Genomic DNA, 22,097 nt, shown 5'->3' with positions numbered 1-22,097 from the left:
TGGTTCCCATGAGGACTACCGGTCTCGACAAGGTCAGTGTCCAGGTCCCCACTAGGTAACGCACACACACACACACACACACACACACACACACTTTCTCTTACCTGTATATGAGTATATCGTCTGTAGAGCTGTTGTACTGGATCTGGTACATGCGGACTCCCGGTATGTGGTTCTGCGGGGGCCATCTGATGGTAGCCGAGCTGGACGTTAGATCCGACACACTGACCCTCTGCTGGTCGGACCGGGCCTGACCTCCGCTGACGTTGGACTTGATAGATGTAGGGATGTCCGAAGGTCCCGGGTCAGGGTCCAGTTTAGGGTCAAAGTGTGGCGAAGCGTTGACTACTAACTCAACGGGCGCGGTGGCCTCCCCAGCTGCATTAGATGCTATGCACGTGAACTTTCCAGAATCCTGGAAATAATCGAAAAAGGAGAGAGAACATTTATCTTTATCTTTATGTGAGTCGCTCCCCATGAAACCAATTATAATGGCTAGAATCTTTTACTGGCTCAGTTCATGATGGAGCATTTCAGTGTTTTATAAAATAAGCTCCCAAAAAAGGTTTGCTGCAGAAGTCTATTTTTATATCCTACAGTATGATGAAGTAATTTGTGTAGAACTAATAATGTACACTGTAAAACCATTCATTTAACTTATTTTGAATAACCCAAACTCAATTTTGTAAGTTAAAAAAGACATTAACTTAGTTTTGTAAGTGAGTAACGCTTTTTTTAAGTTCCTGATGTTGCACTTCAATGTTGTAGCTGTTACTTCAGTTTACAGTATGTGGTAGGGAAATGTTAAATGTATTCAAAATATTCTTTTTATGCATGTTGTATTGTGAAATAATGCCATAATAAGCTACATATATGCTCTATAATCACTAAAAAAGCCTTTTTCAAATGCTCTTTATAAATTAATTGATTGAATTTAGATCATTGAGAGCTGCAAAATAAATTTAATTGGTATTTAAATCTGTATAATTTAATAAAACCACATCTCTACCTTGACCGAGGCCTTGAGGATGTCCAGCGAACCGTTCTCGTAGCAGATGGTTCTGGACGTGTTGCCGATCAGCTTTCCATCGGGGCTGACCCAGTGCGTTGAGGGCTCAGGATCTCCGACGGACTTACAGCGCAGGCTGACCTCCTGACCCTCCATCACAAACATCTTGGAGGTATGGCGAGTTATCATCGGTGGCTCGCACACAAACTCCTCCTGTTAGGGGACATAATTCGCCATACTTTAACTCAGCGGTTCCCAACCTTTTTCCTTAAGGTAAACTGATAGCTTGATGACATGTCTTATGGATATTTCATATTATATTCAACACATACAGAACAATTGTACAATGAACACAAATAGTGATCGAAATAACTGCAAGAAGTTTGTGTAAAAAGGGCAATTTGGATGAATTTTGAGCAGATTATTTCCTGCTTATTTTGCATCAGATATGAATTTTTAGGAACTTTTTCAGGCAATTCTCTGTCTATATTGTGTATTTATTTATTTAACAATCATACACACTTAATAGGCTTCTTTTTTGACAAGCTGGCTGTATTTTCCTCTCCCTGACACCATTATTCTGTTAGCTCTGTGGTCTTAACTGCGTACTCTTCTAATACAGGACGAGACTGTTTATTTATCTTCCAAGTTTATTTTTTAGATAACATTTTAAACCTTAAAGTATATTTAAACCTACTGTGTATACTTTTTTAAGTTTTACCCCCTCTAAATTCATAAAGGTCTTGCCAACGCCCATAACGCTTTGGCGACCCCTAGTGGGAACCACTGCTTTAACTGATATAAAACCTTGTGGAATATATTGTCATTGGGAGTTCACTCTACAAACTGTATTATGCAGTACAATTGCAATACCTTTAAAAGGAGAGCTGTTGATTATTTAAAGAATTGCTGAGACTTAAACTGTAGTTTCAGGTTTACAAGAAACCACCAGCATAATAACAGATTGTAGAAGTGAGATAAAATGTTTAAGAGGTTTGGAGAAAGCTTGTCACTTCAAAAGAGACAAAAACCCAAATGTGCTCTTTATCATTTCATGCAAATCAGTACATTTTCTCTGCATATGGGCTGTGACTGTCTTCCAGTGGTGTGTTCCTCTAACAGCAGACTTACAGAGGGAGTTCAATTGTTTGCACATGAAGATTAAGTGATCCTTGAGTTTTTCAGCCCTTGCAATATTTAAAACCCACCCACTGGCATCTAAGCCAGTATAAAGCCAGCCAAAACCCTGGTGAAGTATTACTGCTAGGCCAAGCAGGGCCAGCCAAGGCTTACCAGGGCTTACCCATCATTCCTACCACTCAGTGCCGCACCAAACCTTTTTCTGGGCCCTTCTTGGGTCTTGTTACCAGCAGAGATGATTGCTGACCTGATGACCGCAGGGATGTAGCTTCAAATAAAGCACTACTAGTGCCTTTCAGACTTGTATTACATTCTAACCCTCAATTGCTCCTGTGAAGCTCAGAGTAAAAGCCTGTGATTGAACTTGCTGCTCCCTGGTGTGAGTGTGTGGAAGTGGGAAAGTGCGAGAATGTGAAGTTGGGCATTGGAGGGAAAAGAGCATGAATACTGATTTGGTCTTAATAAATATCTGGTTTGTCCAGATAACCCTCAAATTCAATCCAGCGTCAACTTATTTTCCCATTTCATGAGAGTTTAACATCTTGGATTTCTGAGCTTCAGACAAGAGGCCAGCGCAGATGCCATGAGCGGCCGAGCAGCTTTCATCGATTCCCCAGCAGGAATTCCCTTGGCGGTTGATGGCTAATGTCTGACCTCTGATGGATGAAGTGGAGGCTCACTTGTCCTTGCACTGGGAAAGAGGCTATTAACTCACTGAGTATTAATATGCCCAGACACTTAGGTGACACAGGGGTCTCTGGATCGACCTCTTTACAAGGCTAATCCTCTTATAGAGATCCTACAGCACCTCTCCGAGGGAGGTCCATAACTATTACCCCGAGGTAAGGCAAAGGTCTGCACATCATCCTCTCTAAGATGATACCAATTAATCCCTATCTTTATCTCAAGGTGCACCTCCACTTATCATTGTAGCTCTCAAACCGTCCGGAGGGGTCGGACCCTCCAGGTGAGGCAAAACCCTCTATATCACCTTCTTTATGGTAACATCTTGAACCACACCACTTAATTCAGCCGTTATCCCTCCAAGTATCAGCATAGCTCTGCGGTCGTAAGGAAGTATTTCCCCAGCAGTTGTTAAGATGAACAGCTCTCTCAGCGGCTCCTCGACCTTTAGTCCCGCACCTTCTCACTGCTGTACTCAGCAACAGCACATCTGCAGTGGGTTTTGCTTTGTGCTGCTCTAGAATGCTTTTTGTGGATATTAGCTTTTATAATGTGGCAGTAACGGGTCATGATCATATCAACAATATTAAAACGTTACTCCTACACAAAGTAAAAGTGTAGCAGTGGGGCTGTTTCTATAATTAGTAGACACTGTGGGTAAATTTAGTTGAAATGTAATTCATGCCTTGCTATTGTTTCCCTGTTAGGTAAACATGAACTATATTCAAACAGGCTTTTTGTTTTTTCTTAGGAAGTACACTGGACCATTCTTTACCAAAGCAAGACATAAACAGAGCACCTATTTTGTGTTTGTGAAACGATCCAAAACTTAAAATCCACACACATAGATGTCTTCTCTATCAAATATATCCAGTTATGAGTAATCTTAAGAAAAATACTATTGAATTTTTAGTTAATAATGTCATCATTATAACAAAATACTTTAAATGTTAATATTGTTTTTGCTAATCTTCCCCATTACATGAACAAATGTATAAATCATGATATTGCTGGTTGAAATCAGTTAGTTCATGCTGACGTAAGCACGTGTCACATTTTGTTTTACAGGAAGACACAATGATTGGATTTTGACATAAAAATACAATTTTTAATTTCACCTGTACTTTAAGTCAAACCATGCCACTAACACTGTGACTTCTTAGTGGGAAAGAGTGAAAACTCAATCAATAAATTACACAGAGAATTAAGGAGGAAGAACGAGAAACATCCTAACTTTGATGTGCACATGTCGCTTAAATGACCATGTGAAGTGGGTCACAGCAAGCATGACAGCTCATAAATTCTGGGGCTATTGATATGTGGACTGGCAGTGAAACAGTTCGTGTGCAAACCCTCACGCTGGCAAAACACTGGGGCTGTTAGGGTTAATGTCTTTCATTGCTCTGCATGCTTATATTTTATTTAAAGTGTTTTTTATGGACCATTCTAGGTTGCCTTTGTAACAGGTCCCCAGGGACTTCTGATGAAAAATTGCTTTACTGCCTTATTTGCTGTAATGTTTATTAATGTGCACTGTCTCTGTTAAATAGACCAATAAATAAATCAAGGTGCATTGTCCATATGGGTAAAGACCAAACACGGCACCACGTGTTTTATTTTTGCCTCTTTATGGCTTAATTTTACCCAATACATGATCTACAACCACATGCTGCGACATAAACTGGAGCGTTTCCAATCCCCTCTCTGTTTCTTCTAACTCAGCAATACGATATAAGGCAGACATACATAATGAAATGTCACGGTTCTGATGCATTTTTGCATATCAGACTCCATGACTCCACACTTTCACCAGAAGGTTCACTCCTCTGTGACACCAACCATCTGCCCCGTTAAAGTGTCCTTGAGAAAGAAAATGCATCCACTGAGGGCTACAGTTAGTGGAACAAAACACATCTCGCCACCGGGTTTAGTGGATTATCACCAAACTGAATGCAATTTCTATGACCAATAGGTTTACATAATTATTTTTTTGTGTATATTTGTACTTGTAGCTAACGGTGACTTGGGGCTCCTATTATCAAGAAGTACAATATTTGTGTTATTATTCCCACAAAGGTAACAAGATCAACCAGAAGCCACTATATGTCATTATAAAACTTTAGATGACCTCTTTAAAACTGGTTTAGGCCAAAACTGTCCAGCTAAATGTATGGGACCGAAAGTTATTGTAATCATAAATCATCATCTCTAAATATCACAGACATACTTTTAGTGACACATTTAAGCAGTGTGCAGGTCCAAAATTTTAACTTTGTTTAATCTTTAAACAGAAAATATTTGCTGAAAGTGTGATAATGCACTCCAAGGTGTTCCAATATAGAAAATAATGGATCCTTTGCCCTTGTTCCATTGTTTTTCTTACATCCGGACACCTTGTTACACATTATTTGTGTTATTATTTCAACAAAGGTACCAAGATCAACCAGAAGCCACTAGATGTCATTATAAAACTTTAGATGACCTTTCCAAAACTGGTGTAGACCCAAATTATCCAGCTAAAAAGTGAGACACGTAACACGTATGGGGCCTTAAATAACTGTAAACATGAATCTTTATCTCTAAATATCACAGAAATATTTTTAGTGACACCTTTAAGCATGGCAGGTCATAAATTGTATTTGTTACTTAATATAAGCTTTAGTTGAACCATTTAACAGAAAATACTTGCTGAAAGTGTGATAATGCACTCCAAGGTGTTCCGATATAGAAAATAATGAATCCTTTCATTGTTTTTCTTACATCCCGACACTTTGTTACACATTACTGTATTCTTATACTGTAGCTAACATTAACTCTGCTCTACAGAATAAACACTGTAACTTCTTTAGTAGTTCACAATGCTTTTTTGGACAGTACTTTGTTGCATTTCGTGGGTTTTGAAATGAGACTTTTGCAGTAACTTCAACAAACCTCTCTAATGGTCCAGAAGTATTTGCCAGCCAGGTCTTTCGGTGAAGCACAGGTCTCCAGGTCGTCCTCTCTGGTGAGTCGGCGAAGCCAGACCAGCTCACAGTTACAGTGCAGAGGGTTCCCGCCAAAACTCAACACCAGCGCCGTGAGAGGAGAACCCTTCATCTTAGCGTACACCGGGATCCGCAGGAACAGCGGGTCTGGAGGAATCTTCTTCAGCTTGTTGGATGTCATGTCCAATCTGGTGATGGAGACAGACACAGGGAGAGGGATCAGTCTGTAGCTTTCATTTTGATGCAGTGGACAGAAGAGAGAAGAGATCGGTTGGTTTAATCGCCTTCAAGTCCCGCCCCTTTTCTCTCTCTGCTCCAATCAAAATTGAGCAAGCCTTGGTCACAAACGCTATCAACTTCCCCCTTTCCTGTACTTAGATACGCTATATGCTAGGCTAATCTATGTTGAAAAGACAACCACATTTTTGATGATGTTTAAAAGATAAAAGAGACACATAGGCTAAATATTCAGATAACCACAAGGATGCCCCAGATATTAGCAAACTAGCTAGTTAGTTTTGCTAACATTAGCTACTTAAGATGTGACATTTATGTTGCTTTTATCTTTTAACCATCTTCAAAATGTACAAAACATAGATTAGCATTATAGATTCGATTACCTAGCACATAGCACATCTGAGTCCCAGAAAGATTCAAGATCAATTGTTGAATTGTTTAAACAATAAAAACACATTTTTAAAGTTAGCTTGCTAGCACGCACAGTTCAGACGGACACTGTCACATCCTTCGTATATTTTCTGCTGATTTTGAAGCATAAAAGTACTTTACATTCTACAGTTGTGCAGATAGTCGACTGCTAATGGTGATAAACTCAATTTGACAGTTTTCGGCGAAAAAGAAACATTTTCGTTCTCATTAAAACAAAATCAATGGATTTATTCTTGGCAGAGAAAGCTTTGAAACAGCTTGATTGATTAGTAGGAATCTGAGGTGGGCAGCCACGTCTAAAGGTGAGCTATAGGGAGGGAAGGGTGAGGGGGGAGAAAGGGAAGCATTTAGAGAGAAAGTGAGGAGGGGGAGCTGTAAATGGTTATCCAGACCCCTGTTCTCTCCCCTTTACCCCATCTTTCTTTATTAGATTGGAGCTGAAAGTATCATAAACGTCGACTGAGGGTATATAAATCTGAAAACTGTTTCCATCACTTTCACTTTTTTAAATGAAAAGTTCCTGTTGGAGAAGAAAATCTATCTTTCTGGCTGCAGCCGAGATATTGATGGTGAAATTCAAGGCACATAAAAGTAGATCAATTCAATCATTTCTTTACTTTCAATTAGCCTTTTTCTTCCCAGCTAAAAGGAGGTAAGGGAGGTATGCACAGAGAGGTAATCCTACTTGGGTTTAAATCATCCCTGGAAGGACACACTGTGTCAAAAAGAAACCTGGTTTAGGTGAAACAGATTACTGACAGCCTGATTATTTCAGCACATTACCAAACACAATCATCATTTTCTTCTTAGAACATCTTAGAAATAACCTCCTAATGTTCAGTGGTGGCTCTTTTTAATCAGTTTTTTGCTGAAAATGGAGTTAACTATTTACCATTAACTACATAATAAAATAACCATCATTGAGGGCAGAGAGGGCAGAAAGTCACAGCAGAACAAGTTTGATTGGTATTTGATCCTCAGCTCAGTGGTTCCAGGATGTGGTAGTGAAAAAATCACCTTAAACCATGAAGATATTGATAATGTAGCATGAGCTTGGTTTGTGGTTTAACTCTGCAGCTTTACAGAGTGCCTTTTTGTCCTTTTTCAGCTTCTATTTTTGGTTTTACGGCACATTTACGGTTTAGCCTCTGCGTTCTTACTGGGCTTGTTTTGAGGAACAGCCAGCGGCTGTTTTAAGAAGATAAACCCACTATACCTGCCCAGCACCAAACAGAAAGACAGACACAAAACGTTAAACACAAGCTGAGCAGCTAAAGAGTGAAATATTTTCTCAGGAGCTGGTGGAGACCAAAAATGGAGCTAAAATGAGAGTGAATATTGGACTTATGTGTACACAACTACTGCTGTCTGTCTATTGGATGTGTTAATAGGCAATTGGTTGCTAACACATTAGTGATAACAGTCTTATATGTAATACCATGTAAGGGATATGAGTTATTTTTGCCCCCTAGTGGCCAAGTGGCAAATTAATGCAACTTTAAATGTCAGATTTTAAGGTCAGTCTCGTTTTTTGGGTGTAATGTGTGAAGCCCATGTAAACTCCCATGTGAAACCTATATAATTGTGGTGCCATGATGTCCACATGTTGAAATTCATGTGTTTGTTCTGTAAAAGAAGGTTTATTTATATAGACACCAGTTATAAAGTGCTTCACAGTCATAAATATAATCAAAAATTTAAATCCAATTAAATCAAATCAATCAAACAAAAATAAAGATAAAATATACAAGGGGAACAAACACAGGACATAGGATAAAACATTAAAACCCACATGCTACCTATATGTCTGTTTAAACTGATGTCTTAGCTACTTTTTTAGAAGAAGGACCCCAGGTTTAGGGAGTTTAGGGGCTGCTGACCTGAAAGCACGATCACCCTGAGTCTTAGTCTCGTGGTGTGGTGGATGTAGAAGGTCCATGATATACTGAGCAGTCTGGCCATGTAGGGCTCTTATATACGAGCACAGAATAACATAAAATGAGATCCAAGAGTGGACAAATATTCCAGGGTGTATGCCTCTTTTTGTCATTCTGCCACTGCAGCTTCTCTGGGAATTGAACAGTAATTTGCTCACCAAAACACTGGACCTGATGACTGGTAATAATGTAGGAGATTCAAGCATTCACTGCTGTCAGCAACAAACGCAAGAAAGTCAAACCCCCACCACCACCCAAAGTCCCTCCAGAAATATTCAACAACAACGATGACTTAACAAGAAGTTAATAGCTGTTGAGAGCAGCAAGCTTGCTGCACTTTACAAATTTCAATTATGTTATTTCATGGGCAGCAGCCTGATAGTGTATTCATTTGGGCTGGTGTACGGTGTGTGTGTGTGTGTGTGTGTGTGTGTGTGTGTGTATGTGAACACTAACCTGTGCACACGGACAGAGTCACAGTTACACCAACTTGTCCATCAGTTTTGTGTCTCCGAGGCAAAAATAACTCCATTACAGACTTTTTCATATAGCATGACTGTTTATCCGAACCTGGTTGGTTTACCTTCATACACATCAATTACTGTTGTTTGTTGGGACGTAAATTGAAATGGATTGCTGTTAATGGGGTTCAAATGGTGTTTTATGCCGGCATAGTATTCAATGTGTTCTCATATAATGAGGAAAATCTTTATTTGTAAAACTTTTCAAAAGGCCAAAGTAAAAGTGCTTTACAGGGCAGAAGCCAGTAAAGTCAGAAAGGATACAACACAAAACAATTAAAAAATAAAGGAACAAACAGGGGTTGACACCTCCTTTAATTAGGAAGGTGTCACAGGTTAAAGATTGGCTCCTGGATATCATTTCTTAATAGAATCTCTGTTGTTTGCACCTTGAACAATGCCATACCTGCACCATGCCTGAAGGTGATGGACAGTGCCTGAATTGGACCAAAACAGGTGCTAGGGCCCTCATTCAGCACAAGGTCATTGTCAGTGTGGTGTTTTTAATGTTAAGCTAGCTTTACAGAGAGATACAGTTACACCGACATTTAGGAGAACCTCACCAGCATTGTTGTACACAGGATTTAATAGAGATCCAAAAGCTGAACTTGCAAGAGGGTTTGGGGGGCATTAAAGTATTTATTTTTATTTCACAACTCAAAAGTCCTGATGTGGTGGTGGGTACAGCAATGTTCCCCAGAGATGGCAGTAAACCAATGAGAAGTAAGGGTACTCATGTGTGCTGGTACTCAGTACTGGTGACCACTGGCCCATTTCAGGCACTGCTGGTGGACTGTGGAAACATCCAGAACGTGGAACAACCTCATTATCAGGGGCAATAACACTCTGTCCCTGACAAATCTGATATAGTGTTATTGTATACGTTCATTAGAACGTGTTCAATCAACAAAATTAATCAATCATCATCAAAATACAAGAGATATTAGAGTACGCTTAAGAAGTAATAGATAATTTTGTGCCAAAATAATACAAAAAGAGACTGAACACAATCATACAGATGAGACTTTTCAATAAGGTGTTGTCATCTTGATTTTAAAGTAGGCCAGTAAAAACGAGGAATCTTAAGACTTAAAGGGTTAGTTCAGGTTTATTGAAGTGTGGTACTACTAATACACTTACTTGTCAGTGTATTACCTGCACTGTGGCCGGCGTAACCCCAATTTGGGGAAGCAGACAAGAGTACCAGGACGAAACATATCCGTTTAAGTGTATGCTATAGAGTGTTTTTACCACTTAACCTTGCCGTCAGCCTGTTGCGAGTATAGAGATAGATGAGTGATAAATGTGTGCTTTGCTTTGCCTCTGCCCTGTTCCAGGTAACCACCCTCCCCTACGTGCTGTAGAGCGAATGGTCAGGCACACCGGCAGTCAGTTGTTCATTAGAGCAGCCGGCCTTATAAACGAGAACAGCGAGCAGACAGGAGCCAGTGTGGCAGACGGCAGCTTAGAGCTGTGTTGTTTTACTCCCCCTGTGGAGGGAGGCTAACGTCTTACCTATTTAATTAACAGCTTTGTCTTTATAGTTAATTATTTTCTAGGTTTTAGATGGGACTTGTTAGTTTGTTAGTATTTTTATTTCTATTGTTAATGAAAATCCTTTTTGTTTGTACATATGTTTCTTTTATCGTGGTTTTATTCTTTATTGTTACTCCTCCTTGGATTAAACCATTTGATGTCGTAACAATTGTGGGGGCTCGTCCGGGATTTTAAAGAAATTGGTTAAAACATTTATTGTATTTGTTTTAGAGTTAAAGGTTAAAGGAAAGGTCTCCATTGTCTTTCCAACAGGAAACTGTAGTGTTCATATCGCTTTGACGTAATTTTATTTTACCTTGTGGAACTGTTCCCTCAATCTGAAGCAACTAATGTTCCCCCCCTTTGATAGAGGCAACGGTGGATCAGCCACAAGAGTCTCTTTACAAGAGTGCATAGATCGATATATAAATGCTTCAGTTTGTTGTTGGAAAAGACTGTCTTAGACTGGCTTAAACATGTGCTGGTACTCCTGTTTTGTTTTCCAAACTAGAGATGTGAAGACCGTTATCTACTGTAGATAATATACTGACTATGGATCTCATACAACCCTACTTCACAAAAGTTTAACTATCCCTTTAAAAGTTAGAGAAGAGATGGATTTCCTCAAAGAGGTCAAAGTCTTGGGACCATTACGACAATGACAGGGTCACTCTTAGTTAGATATGAGTGCCCTGTTATACGGATCTCAGGCAGTGACTCACAGGGAGCAGGGACCTTGAATAAAAGTTAGAAAATCATGCAATTAGTCCTAAAATATATTTGGAGCAGTGCAAGAAAGCTAAATTTAGACTTCTGTGCTCTCTCGAGTTGGTGATGAGTCTGGCTCTGCTGCTCTGAACTAATGCAAGTCTGTTGAGATTCATGCTTACTTAGACAAGTGAATAGTGAATCGCATGTCTAATAAAAGCATAAGAGCAACTGAAAAACGGTTTAATTTTAGAAGAATATATATAAATACATTCCTGTTCAATCAGTGTAACTTGGTTTATTTTCCATTTCCTGCAGCTTGAAGGGAGCGAGGAGAGCGTGCAGAGTGTTTGAAGAGTCAATAATAATAACTTCAGATTTGTCTATATTTGTTTTTTGTGTGTGAATATGTGTAAACACGCTCAGATCTTTGAACAGAGCAGCAGAGCAGCAGTCCGAGGTCACCGTCTCAAATCCCCACTCTGTCCGGATGCCAGTAAGGGCTGTAACATTTACCATCATCTACTATCGACGTGCCCTCAGGCAAGATGCTGAGCCCCCAGTTCCTCTAGTGGAGCTGCAGTGCAGACCTGGTTGTACTGGCCACCTCCCAGCTGTTGCAGGCAAAGTGAAGTGAGCCTCAAAAGCTCAACTTCCATTAAAGTGAGGTCTGGCATGGAGGGACTTGCTCTGTGATTTCAGTTGTATCCAGCCTAAAGCTTTGGTTTGATGTCGAAAATGGTTTGAAAAACAACTAAATGAAAAAGCAGCTCATCAGGGTGACTGACACTGTTGAACACAACATTATTCGAAATGTTTTATTTTAATTTTTATGCTTCAGTCGAAATAAAAACTCTCCTTAAAGAGATGTAGTCCCATTAGACAGAAGCACTGAAGCACTTTGATGAGTCTTTTGTTCTGGATCCATTCAGATATATATTTATATTTGTGTCTCTGGAAGATTTAGAGTTCATGTGCAGTTTATTACATATTCTTCCAGTAACAATTACCCCGATTCATTATGTAACTGTGAGTACTTGCAGAAAAAGTCATATGTGAGACATTATTTAACATTTGAAAAAGCTATTCACATGTGACATTAATTTATTTTCACATTTTGTCCATTTTGTTCACGTGAAAATGTGGAATTCACATATAAAGACACACAATACCCAATCTTCTGTGAAAAACCAGGAGAAGTTCCCATCACCTAATAATATCTTACGTAAATATGTTACTCATATTTGGATGATTTCCATATTTGACATCAATTTTAAAGCTGCATTGATAATTTTTTGGCCACCAGGTGCATAAAAACATCATAACACACTGACTAACACTTCTGTTATACAGAGAACCAATGCTCAGCCTGGTTTTAACTTTGTTTTGGTCTTTAAACAAAAAGATAAGCTGCTAAATGTCCCATTTTCTTTACCAGTTGGTCCCTGAGTGTCTCTCTCTGCTGCTTGGTGCAGAGCAGGTAGTGTACTGAGAGCTTGATGGAACAACTGCCTGTCCTAACCTTAAAGTGGCTGAGACTGCATCATACAGTGCATGTGCTGTGAAACTAAAACTGAGTTAGAGGAGGCTAAAAACATCCATCAAGCTACACACACGGCTGGAGCTGTATGTTATACCACACCCCTCTGCAGGATGTTTACTAGTATTTACAGGCAGTGCATTGGAACGTGAAGTTATGGGGGGGCTGCATGAAGTTTAATTTGAAGGCGAAAGGAAGCAGGGAGATGCTCAACACTTCTCTTTGGATTTCCAGTGAAAAGTTAATCCCTCTTTCTATTAAACCCACACAGTCCACTGAAGTGTTATGATGTAATCCTGACCTGGCCAGTTTGTGCAGGTTGGAGAATATTCCCTCGGGGACACTCTCTATGAGGTTGTGGTCGAGGCTGAGGGTGTTGACGCTGACCAACAGAGCGATGGTCTCCCAGGGAATGTCCACCAAGTTGTTGTAGCTCAAATCCAAATCCTCCAGAGTCTCCAGGAAGTCCTGCAAGGCGGGGACAGAGACTGTGAGCATAATCAAAGAGTCAAACTTTTACGAACAAAGAAAAAACACCTCCCAAAAAATGCCGAAGGTGAGTAACATATTTGGGGGCTCGTCCAGGATACCCTGAGCTTAGACAGTTGCTGTTGTTATTGTGGTTGTAGCATTCGGTATCACTACAATAAAATGGCTACTATGGGGATGAACATCATCACACTTGAATACAATTGGGCTCATTGAATCCCAAGACTTTCAGCTTTCCAGTCATACCCAAGTTATGCAATTCCAATACTGTTTATGGACCCCAGTGTGCGGAAATATTTGAGTACTGCATGCAAAAAACTTCATAGTTTTTGCCCAAAACTGCAAGGGATTAGCATAAAGTGGGCATGTCTGTAAAGGGGAGACTCGTGGGAACCCATTTTCATTCAGATATCTTGAGGTCAGAAGTCAAGGGATAACTTTTCCATCGCCAAAATTTGGAGCATTCTTTAGCCCCCTTCCGACAAGCTAGCATGGCATGGTTGGTACCAGTGGATGCCTTAGGTCTGTTAACCATAACACCTAAAATAACACCGACTCTAGTAAGGAGATTAATTAGAAAATTCATGGTTGGATGGAAAGAGATAACACTAGTAAAGGGAAATAGAGAGAGGAAGAAAGAAAGAGAAATATAGGGCAAGTAAGGAGGTTGAGGAATAACAGAGAAAGGAAGAAATAAGGATCAATTACCCTGGTCAATGCTGTGCACTCAAAGCATGTTGTTTTCTCTAATTGCCTCCATACAATTCTCATAATAAGTACACTGTCGAAATGCCACGAGTCAGCACACATTACAATGAGCAGAAATACAAAGATGGAAATAGACAGAGAGAGAAAGGGGGGTTTGAAGGAGAGCGATAACACCCTGTTGATCAGCCAAAGTGTTGTTGTCGTTGCTGTAATTGCTCTCATAATTCACACAATCAGGACACTGTTTGAATGTCACAATGCCTCGGTTCTCATTACAATAATGTGTGCGTTATTGCTTTCTGAACAAAAGGAATCTCATTTCTTAATGACAAAAGAAACTTTAAGAGCTGTGAGGAGGCGTTTGAAGCGCTCTGTGAGCAGAAAATCTGTCTTAAATTGACTGAAATTCATGACCATCTACTCGAGGGTCTGACTGTGCTGTTTTTTTTGTCCAAACTAGTGAAATTACTCATGTTTGAGCTCAGTTTCAGGGTGGATGGACGAGTGTACGAAGCCTCTGGATGTGACCCTGGAGACTGGGTTTATCCTGCCAACACTCTTCATACCCAAACAACAAAGCAGGTTGTTTGTCAGTGCTTTTAAAAACGACTCACAAGTGTTTTCTGATCTGCCACTCCTATGGCTTAAGGCTAGAGGTAAATGTCCACAGGGGCGTTTTTTGAATGTGAGGGGTCGCGCCATTTCCCAGCACTGGATGCTAGTAGTGACAGTGACCAACAAAAGGCCACACCCTCCAGAATCCGTGTAAACACGCCTGACTGCACCTGATTGGACAAAAGCTTTCTGCTCCTAGATTTCAAACTGGACCAACATGGCGGTTTGTTTGAAACCTATTTTCTTACATTACAAAAATACATTTCTGAAAACATTTGAGGCCAGAAATAAGCCATGCTGCTACAGTTAGTTTAAGTTTTTCAAGAGTTTTTAGAGGTGGCGACTTCCCTGATTCTTATAAAGTAGCTTAGACCTCCATAAAAATAAGGAGCATCCCTCGAATCACACCACGACTTTACCGGAATGCATTGCGTGGTTGAATACACAGACTAATAAATGGGAAGCATTAAAATAGGTGATCCTGTGGAGACGTACCATAAGGGTCTCATTAAGTTTAGGCAACTGAAATGAAACTTTAGAGATGTGGATGTGAATCTAGCAACAAAGTTTTTGTCCTGAGGCTTTATGACTTATATGATGTACAGTGGGACAGTGGAAAAAAAGAGAAACTGGAGCAAATTACATAAAGAACTTGACTCGCTGGTAAGTTTTAACTTCTTTTAAACAGTTAAAGTAAGCATATGTTTAAAGGTGCATAATGTGAACCCCTGATTTTTGTTCAATCTAGTTGGAGAAATAACAATTGTTCTTAAATAAAATAATGGCAGTAAAATCTGTGCAAACCTTGGCTGAATGAGAGGGAGAGCTGGAGGCATAAAGGCAGAGGAGAAAGAGGGTGAATGGACGGGGAGGGAGATCCTGAAATGGTGGGTGAGATGAAGAGTGATGTTAAGTCTGAGGGTTCAGAAGGTCCGGTCCATTAGTGAGTTCAGAGTTCACGTCTCTCTGCTTTCTCTATGTGAAAGTCCTGCAGAGGTCTGAGAGCCGGCCCTGAGGGGGACACTTTGGACTTTTAATGAGCAGAGAAAGGACAGCATCATTTAATGAAAAGGGGAAAACTGTTTATTTTAGGGCCGGGTTATTAAAAAGGTGTCCAGCTGAGCAGAGGAGCCAGACGGGGTCTGGCTGATTCTGCCGGACTTCAGAGTCGGAGCCAGAAACGTGGCATCATTTTCACTCAGCACTTGACCCTCAGCACCACAACTAGTCTGAAGAGCTTTAAATGACTTTGCAATAACTTTTTCTAACTGATAATCTTGGCAAATGGCAGTCAGTCTGGATGCTTGGGCGATGAGTCATGAGGTTTGTTGGCAGCGCCGATCCAAATTTGTTGGATTTCAAATAGTCTGGCTCACACTACACTACACACACATTAGGTTTATATATGAAATCTTAATTAAATACTAATTTTATGTGGCATATTGCCAAACTAAAACTCAATTTATAGCAGCACCGAGATTAGTTTTAAATTGAAATTATAATTTAAAAATACTGATGAAGGCCTGAGGGTAATTGGGTAATTTTGTCTATCAAGCTTTATTTAACTAACTAGATTGTGCTCCAATTTCTCCATATTTAATTCTAATATAACAATCAAATGAACAAAGTAAAAATAAGACAAACTTAAATATTTGGGGTTTATGGTGACAGTTCACGCAGTTTTTGATGCTTTCACAGACATTAAGTATCTCAGTTTAAGATGATCGAAGTGATCTTACAAATGAAATATTTACACTGAGTTTAACATTTGTCACATTTGCTTTCAGGCCAAAACACCTGGGTGTCGGGACCCCAACTAGGGGTCGTCAAAACTTCTCAGGTGGTCACACGGCCTTCACAAAAACAAGTATTTATATGCAAGCTTGCAGCACAGAATTTAGTATAAGTAAAAATATAAGATATCTATAAGATAATGATATATTGATACGAGGGATACGAACCTGAACACGCAATATCATCAAAGGGGTTTTATAGTTTTAATAGGGATCAATATTGCAATAGTATTTATTTAGCCCACAAATGTAATAATCCAATCACTAGAGTTACTCTAAAACATATAATCTAATCTGTTTATTTGATATTCATGCCTTTGTTATGTTTCTTTGCGTTGTTTGTGGACTTTGAAAACTTGATGTTTCGGCTCTTCTCTTGGTAAGATTGTTCTCGACCACTCGTAAAAGAGTTAGAAGAGAAGAGGAAAAATAAGAAAACACTCGTGCATCGGTGACAGTCCAGAAATCATGGCCCAATATTCCATAGAGACAGGCTTTCTGTTCCTTCTCTACTCCTCTGACTTCACAGACTTCACCAGTTCCTGCCACCTGGACGTGAAAGTAAGAGTGATAGTGTTAGTGGAAAGGGTTCTGGTGTAGTACCCGTACCTGGAAGGCTCCTTCCGATATGCTGTGCAGCTGGTTGTTGGCCAGGATGAGGTGCCTCAGGTTCACCAGGCCTTGGAAGTGGGAGTCATCCAGCGTGGTGAGGCGGTTGGCGTCCAGGTGGAGAGCGTGGAGATCCTGGAGGTCGGCGAAGGTGTACGGCCGGATCTGACTGATGGTGTTCCTGCTCAGGGTCAGGTGGATCTGGACATGCAGAGAAATACTGGATCAGCTTTGTCATTGTGTATCTCTGACTCCCAAAAAGTTAAATTACCCACTTTCTATTCTTTTTAAACTCCTATAAGATGATTAAATTTTTTATACCAGCAATAATTTAGTGAGGTTTCACTTTTGTCAAACTCTATACTGTGTGTTTGAGTGACACTCTTGTTCAGGGAGGTCAGAGGTCAGAGTAAGCAGATGAGCCACCACCCTGGAGATAATAAAGACTTGATGTTTCACTTTAGAACGGTTTAGCAGGTTGGACGGTCTGGTCTGTGGGGATTAAACCAGCAGTTAGGTTACAGTATGGCCTTTAAACTGCCCTACATTAATAATAATATAAGTAATTAATACTAGAGCACAGTGAGACACGGGATTAAAACGCACTACTGTGCATGAAATACCATTCAGTAGGTGTGAAGATGCAGAAATATTCTATTAACACCCAGGAAAAGGTCAATCAACACCCACAGATTTGTAAACCTGTTTTTGGAGAAGCGCCGCGATCACCGGAGACATCTGTGGCGTTCTGTCACGCTCACCGCCGAATGATTAAAACCTCATTTCCCACGTTCCCTTGTGTGTGAGCAAACATCATCTGCGCTGTTGTGATCGCACTGGAGAGGAAACTTATTTTTCAAACACTAAGGAAGTCTCCAGCTGCGATGAGCGTCTCTATTTGGCAATTAAAGATCACGATGTTGGTGTTTTTCCTTCAGCGCTGCGTGCAGTGAAGCCCCTCCACCTCCGTTACATGATTACAGTGGGATTAATTGGTGAAATCCGTAAGATATAATAGACTTCACCTCAGTCAGTATGTTGTGTTGGAGTGAGCAGATGTTCCCACTGTTTCCTGCGTTCAGTGTGGAATAAACACGAAGGCTCGCCTCACTGTGCTGGCTTCAATTTCAAGTCTTTTTCCTCACTGAAAAGTTCACACTTATACATGTTCCTGACGGCGCTGAGAGCCGAGCAGTTTTCTTTCATCTGAACGCTGAATGCTCGAAAAATCTTCCTCAGATACTTTCACACCATTAATTATCATCTGTTCCAGAAATGATTCTGAGGGCAAGTGTTGCTATTTGATCATGAGGGGGGGTTACGTCTGCGGGCTGAGTCCTTGAGGCCCAGGGTTCGAATCCGACCTGTGGCCCCTCTTCAGCTGTCCCTATCGATTAAAGGCAATAAAAGCCCAAAAACATATTTATTATTAACAATTAATTTTGGTTTTCTTGTAATTAAGGGTGGGGTCAGTCATTCTGGAGATATATACTGCCCTATAAAGCCTAACCGCATTAACTACGCTGACTCTGAATCTGAGAAAAGCTCATTTTCATAATTTTCATGGCTGAAAATTCATTTAGCCATAAATTATTTGACCTTATGACCCCAAAACTGCAGATTCTGCACTCTGTCTCTGCATTAGCATGAACTGATAAATAGGTAGCGACTTCTTCCTGAGAAAATCTAATTTATTACATTAAATCTGTGTTTCATATGTTGAAATAGATGAGTTATTAAGATTTTAAGTATTAATTTGTGAAGTTTAAACTATGACACATTCATTTTAATTAGCACATTAAAAGCTTGTCCTGTAGTGCTAGCACAGTAATAGCCAAACTATTGTTATTATGTGCTACAATGAGCTCAGCTAATAATCCACAGATGGAGTCAGTCAGAGTTCCCAGTGGAGAACACGAAGATTCCCTTTGTTTTAATTCTCACATTGTCCTGATATTGTTACAGACACTGAAGCCGCAGTAACTGCAGCCGAAGCTCAGAGACAGCGAGGGAGAGAGAGAGTTTGTAGCTGCTGAAATTTTTACATTGTTTTTTTCTGCAAGATCTAAGAGTGAGACTGAACTTAGAAAAGATTAAACAGACATTTAAATGTTCAGTTTGTTCAGTTTTGACCAAAACTGTAGTTACTGCGGTTTGGCTTTGTAAGGCAGTGTAGCTGATAGTTGAATTAGTGCTGAGTGACTTACTGGAAGAAGCGGTATACCGGGTTTCATTTCAAATATGAATATGAATTGTTCATATACTGTTATGTTGTTTCATCGCTGAAAAAACTCATTTGTTTCTTGTGCAAAAGAACATCTGAGAAATATCTCTTTGAATACTTAAAACTGCTGTAGATAAATTTAATGAAAAATAACCTGATTTTGTTCCACTGTCAGGACATAATTACAGTTGAAGAATCAGCAAATATGACAAAAAGTTACCTCCTGCAACTTTAAGTATATTATGTCAGCTTTAGTATTAATATGGCTAATTTAAAATATTTTGTTATGAAAAGTGATTAATGTTGAAGTATTTTTGCTATCCCGTCTCGTTATATCTTGGTTCTTTTTGAGTTCTACGTTGCAGTTTGGACCATAACAAGAGTTTACATTCTGATTCCTTCATATAATGTTTCAGTTTGTGGGGCCTGGAAAACCCTGATAGTAACCAAAGGCTTCAGTGTACTTCACGGTAGGATTTGGGAGGATTCAGGGTTAATCTCCCTCTGCCCAGCCTTCAGCATGTCCAACCTAACAGATGACATCTCCTTCCAACGTCCCCCCTCCACATCAATATATATATCCTGAACATCAAAACCTCCTGAATCCCACTAAACCTTTGAATGTAACGTTGTTGTGGCGTGGTCCCTGATATTGAAGCGGGCTTTCTCTGAGAGGAGGCCCACGGTCTCAGACTTTGAAGACCAGAGTAAAGTTTTGTTCCGACTTAAAACAAGATAAAAACAGAGCCTGTAGATCTCTGCTCGGTCTCAACACAACCGCTGGATCACATCCGGATCCAACTGCTTGGCATAAACTGACAATTGTACGAATCAAAGTAAGTATGAATGCAAAAAACTGAGCTCTGACCAGGCTGGACATGTTGGCGAAGTCGCGGTGCCGCAGCGTCGTGATGAAGTTGTCCATCAGCCTGAGCTCGGCCGTTTGGCGGTCGATGTTGGGCGGGACGAAGAGGAGGCCCGTCTTGGCACACAGCACCGTGTAGGACGGCAGCAGGTTCTGGCAGGTGCACCTCTTCGGACACAGCATGGAGGAGGAGCAGGCAGGGAGGGAGGACAGGAGGACGAAGAGGAGGGGGAGGAGGACAGGGCATACCAGCGAGGAGACAGCGTCCATGGCTACTCTCCTGCTGACACAGAGAGAGAGAGAGAGAGAGAGAGAGAGAGAGAGATCAGTTCTTGTAGCTTGTTGCACAAAGGTAAAAGAAATGGAATGCTTTTCCCAAATGATCTCAGTTTGGCATCTGAGTGCTGCTGTACGACTCTAGAAATGCAGATTATCCCTCACAGTGACACAGCATGCGAGATAGCTGCAGGAAATGTGAAGCGCCTTGTGTATATTCTATGCTTTCACAAACTTTTCTGCAGCTTTAAAGGACACATCAATCCATCTTTTATGCTTTCCCAGACATTGCAGACACGAAGAGACCAGAATTTCCAGAAGAAAGGATAATGAATACTTCACATGAAAGAGGGGAGGACGGGAAAAGAGAGGGAACAGTGGCAGAAAGGGCGAAACAGGGAGGAGGTGAGGGGGTAAATTAGTTTTTTTTTATCTGCTGAGTAGGCTAAGTTGTCCTGGGAAAGTGGAAGTAAACAGTACTTATATCATCAATTAAGCTCACTGCACTCCCATGATTAGAATCTGAGGAGAACATTAAAGAACACAAATTATCCTCTGCCTGCTTGTCTGTCTCACCTCATAAATTTCATAGATGTTTTTGTGCATAGAAATGAGGCTTAAACCAACGTTTCCAGCCAAGGCAATAAAGGAATACATTTACATCGATATTGATTTCCCTCCGTTCGGTCTGTGCGTTCAGCTCAGCGGAGCCCTGAATAAATTCAAACAGGGGGAGAAAAATAAAACACGTGGCGAGCAGAGGCGACATATGCACACATTCATGCATGCGTGCCTGCTCCCACTTGTACACGTTCTCTAAAAAAGTTGTTCTGAGTTAGAAGCCGAGTGACTGGGAGGAAGGTCGACTGCAAATAACAGCGGAGAGAGACACTCTTTTATTTACGGTGCTGAAATATTCAAACTGCCTGAACTGCGGCGCAGAATACAGAGCAGGAAGCCTGTCCTCGTAGCGGGTTGGGCGGCGCAGGATACGAGCTAAATGTGAGGAAGTAATGGGCGAGATGTAATGGAATGAGATAAATTCAGTGGAAACGATCGGGAGGATTCCAAAAACCCAACTGAGACTACACTCAAATGTCAATGGGTAATTGAAGAGTCTGAGCATGATGGGAACGCGAGCGCAGGAGACTCGGAGGCGATAATGAGCGACATCCACAAATTTGTCACTCGGATGAGGATATTAAAGTTGTGCTCAAGGTGGATACAAAGTTTTATTGGGAGTGGAGACATCCACCGTTCGGCAGGAGAAGACCTTCAGCACACACCTGAGCGAACTGTTTAAACATTTAGAAAAGTAATGAATTAGGTAAAGAAAGGAAAAGGTCACAGGCTTTGGTAATTACTCTTTTTTCCATTTTACTAACTAACAAGACTTTTTATTTAGTTTTTGTGTTTGTCCCCTTTTTACAAAACTTCTCTGTTTTCTTAATTAGTGTGCAGGTCTGTCTCACCACAGTCCAGGGTTTGCATCCAGGCTCAACAAAAGCACTCTCACTCGCTTACATCTTTATTTAAAAGCTTATGTTTAGTTGCTGCTGACATTTGAATAACACTGTACAGTCACTATTCGTATTTTGGCAGAAAACAAATGAAGTTCGTTGTTCAGCATCAACATTTTTGTGAGCTGCCAGGTGCGTGTATTTATAATTATTATGTTACGTTTCTCTCAAAATGTATTTTCTGTTGCAAATTAGTTGCACATAAATGTAAATTCTCGGAGACGGGGCCGGTCTCATCTACCAAAGAGGCCAATTTTCCAGTTTACCTTT

At 40.5% G+C, this 22,097-nt stretch overlaps 1 protein-coding gene across 4 annotated transcripts in view; it reads right to left on the bottom strand.

Moving 5' to 3' along the window:
* si:cabz01090165.1 (uncharacterized protein LOC100333421 homolog) overlaps positions 1-22,097 on the bottom strand; it is a 357,316-nt gene that overhangs the window by 36,538 nt on the left and 298,681 nt on the right. For all 4 annotated transcript variants that reach the window (XM_051399643.1, XM_051399645.1, XM_051399646.1 and 1 more), the window contains 6 exons: positions 20,035-20,311; positions 16,943-17,143; positions 13,030-13,196; positions 5,765-6,005; positions 1,010-1,222; positions 105-415 (listed from right to left, as the gene is read on the bottom strand). In XM_051399643.1, coding sequence (XP_051255603.1) covers positions 105-415; positions 1,010-1,222; positions 5,765-6,005; positions 13,030-13,196; positions 16,943-17,143; positions 20,035-20,301 — 1,400 coding nt within the window. In that variant the 5' untranslated portion in view covers positions 20,302-20,311. The remainder of the gene's footprint in view (positions 1-104; positions 416-1,009; positions 1,223-5,764; positions 6,006-13,029; positions 13,197-16,942; positions 17,144-20,034; positions 20,312-22,097) is intronic.

This window comes from Dicentrarchus labrax, unplaced genomic scaffold (genome assembly GCF_905237075.1).
Source record: "Dicentrarchus labrax unplaced genomic scaffold, dlabrax2021, whole genome shotgun sequence".
NCBI lineage: Eukaryota > Metazoa > Chordata > Actinopteri > Moronidae > Dicentrarchus > Dicentrarchus labrax.
This window is presented reverse-complemented; position numbering and strand designations above follow the sequence as displayed.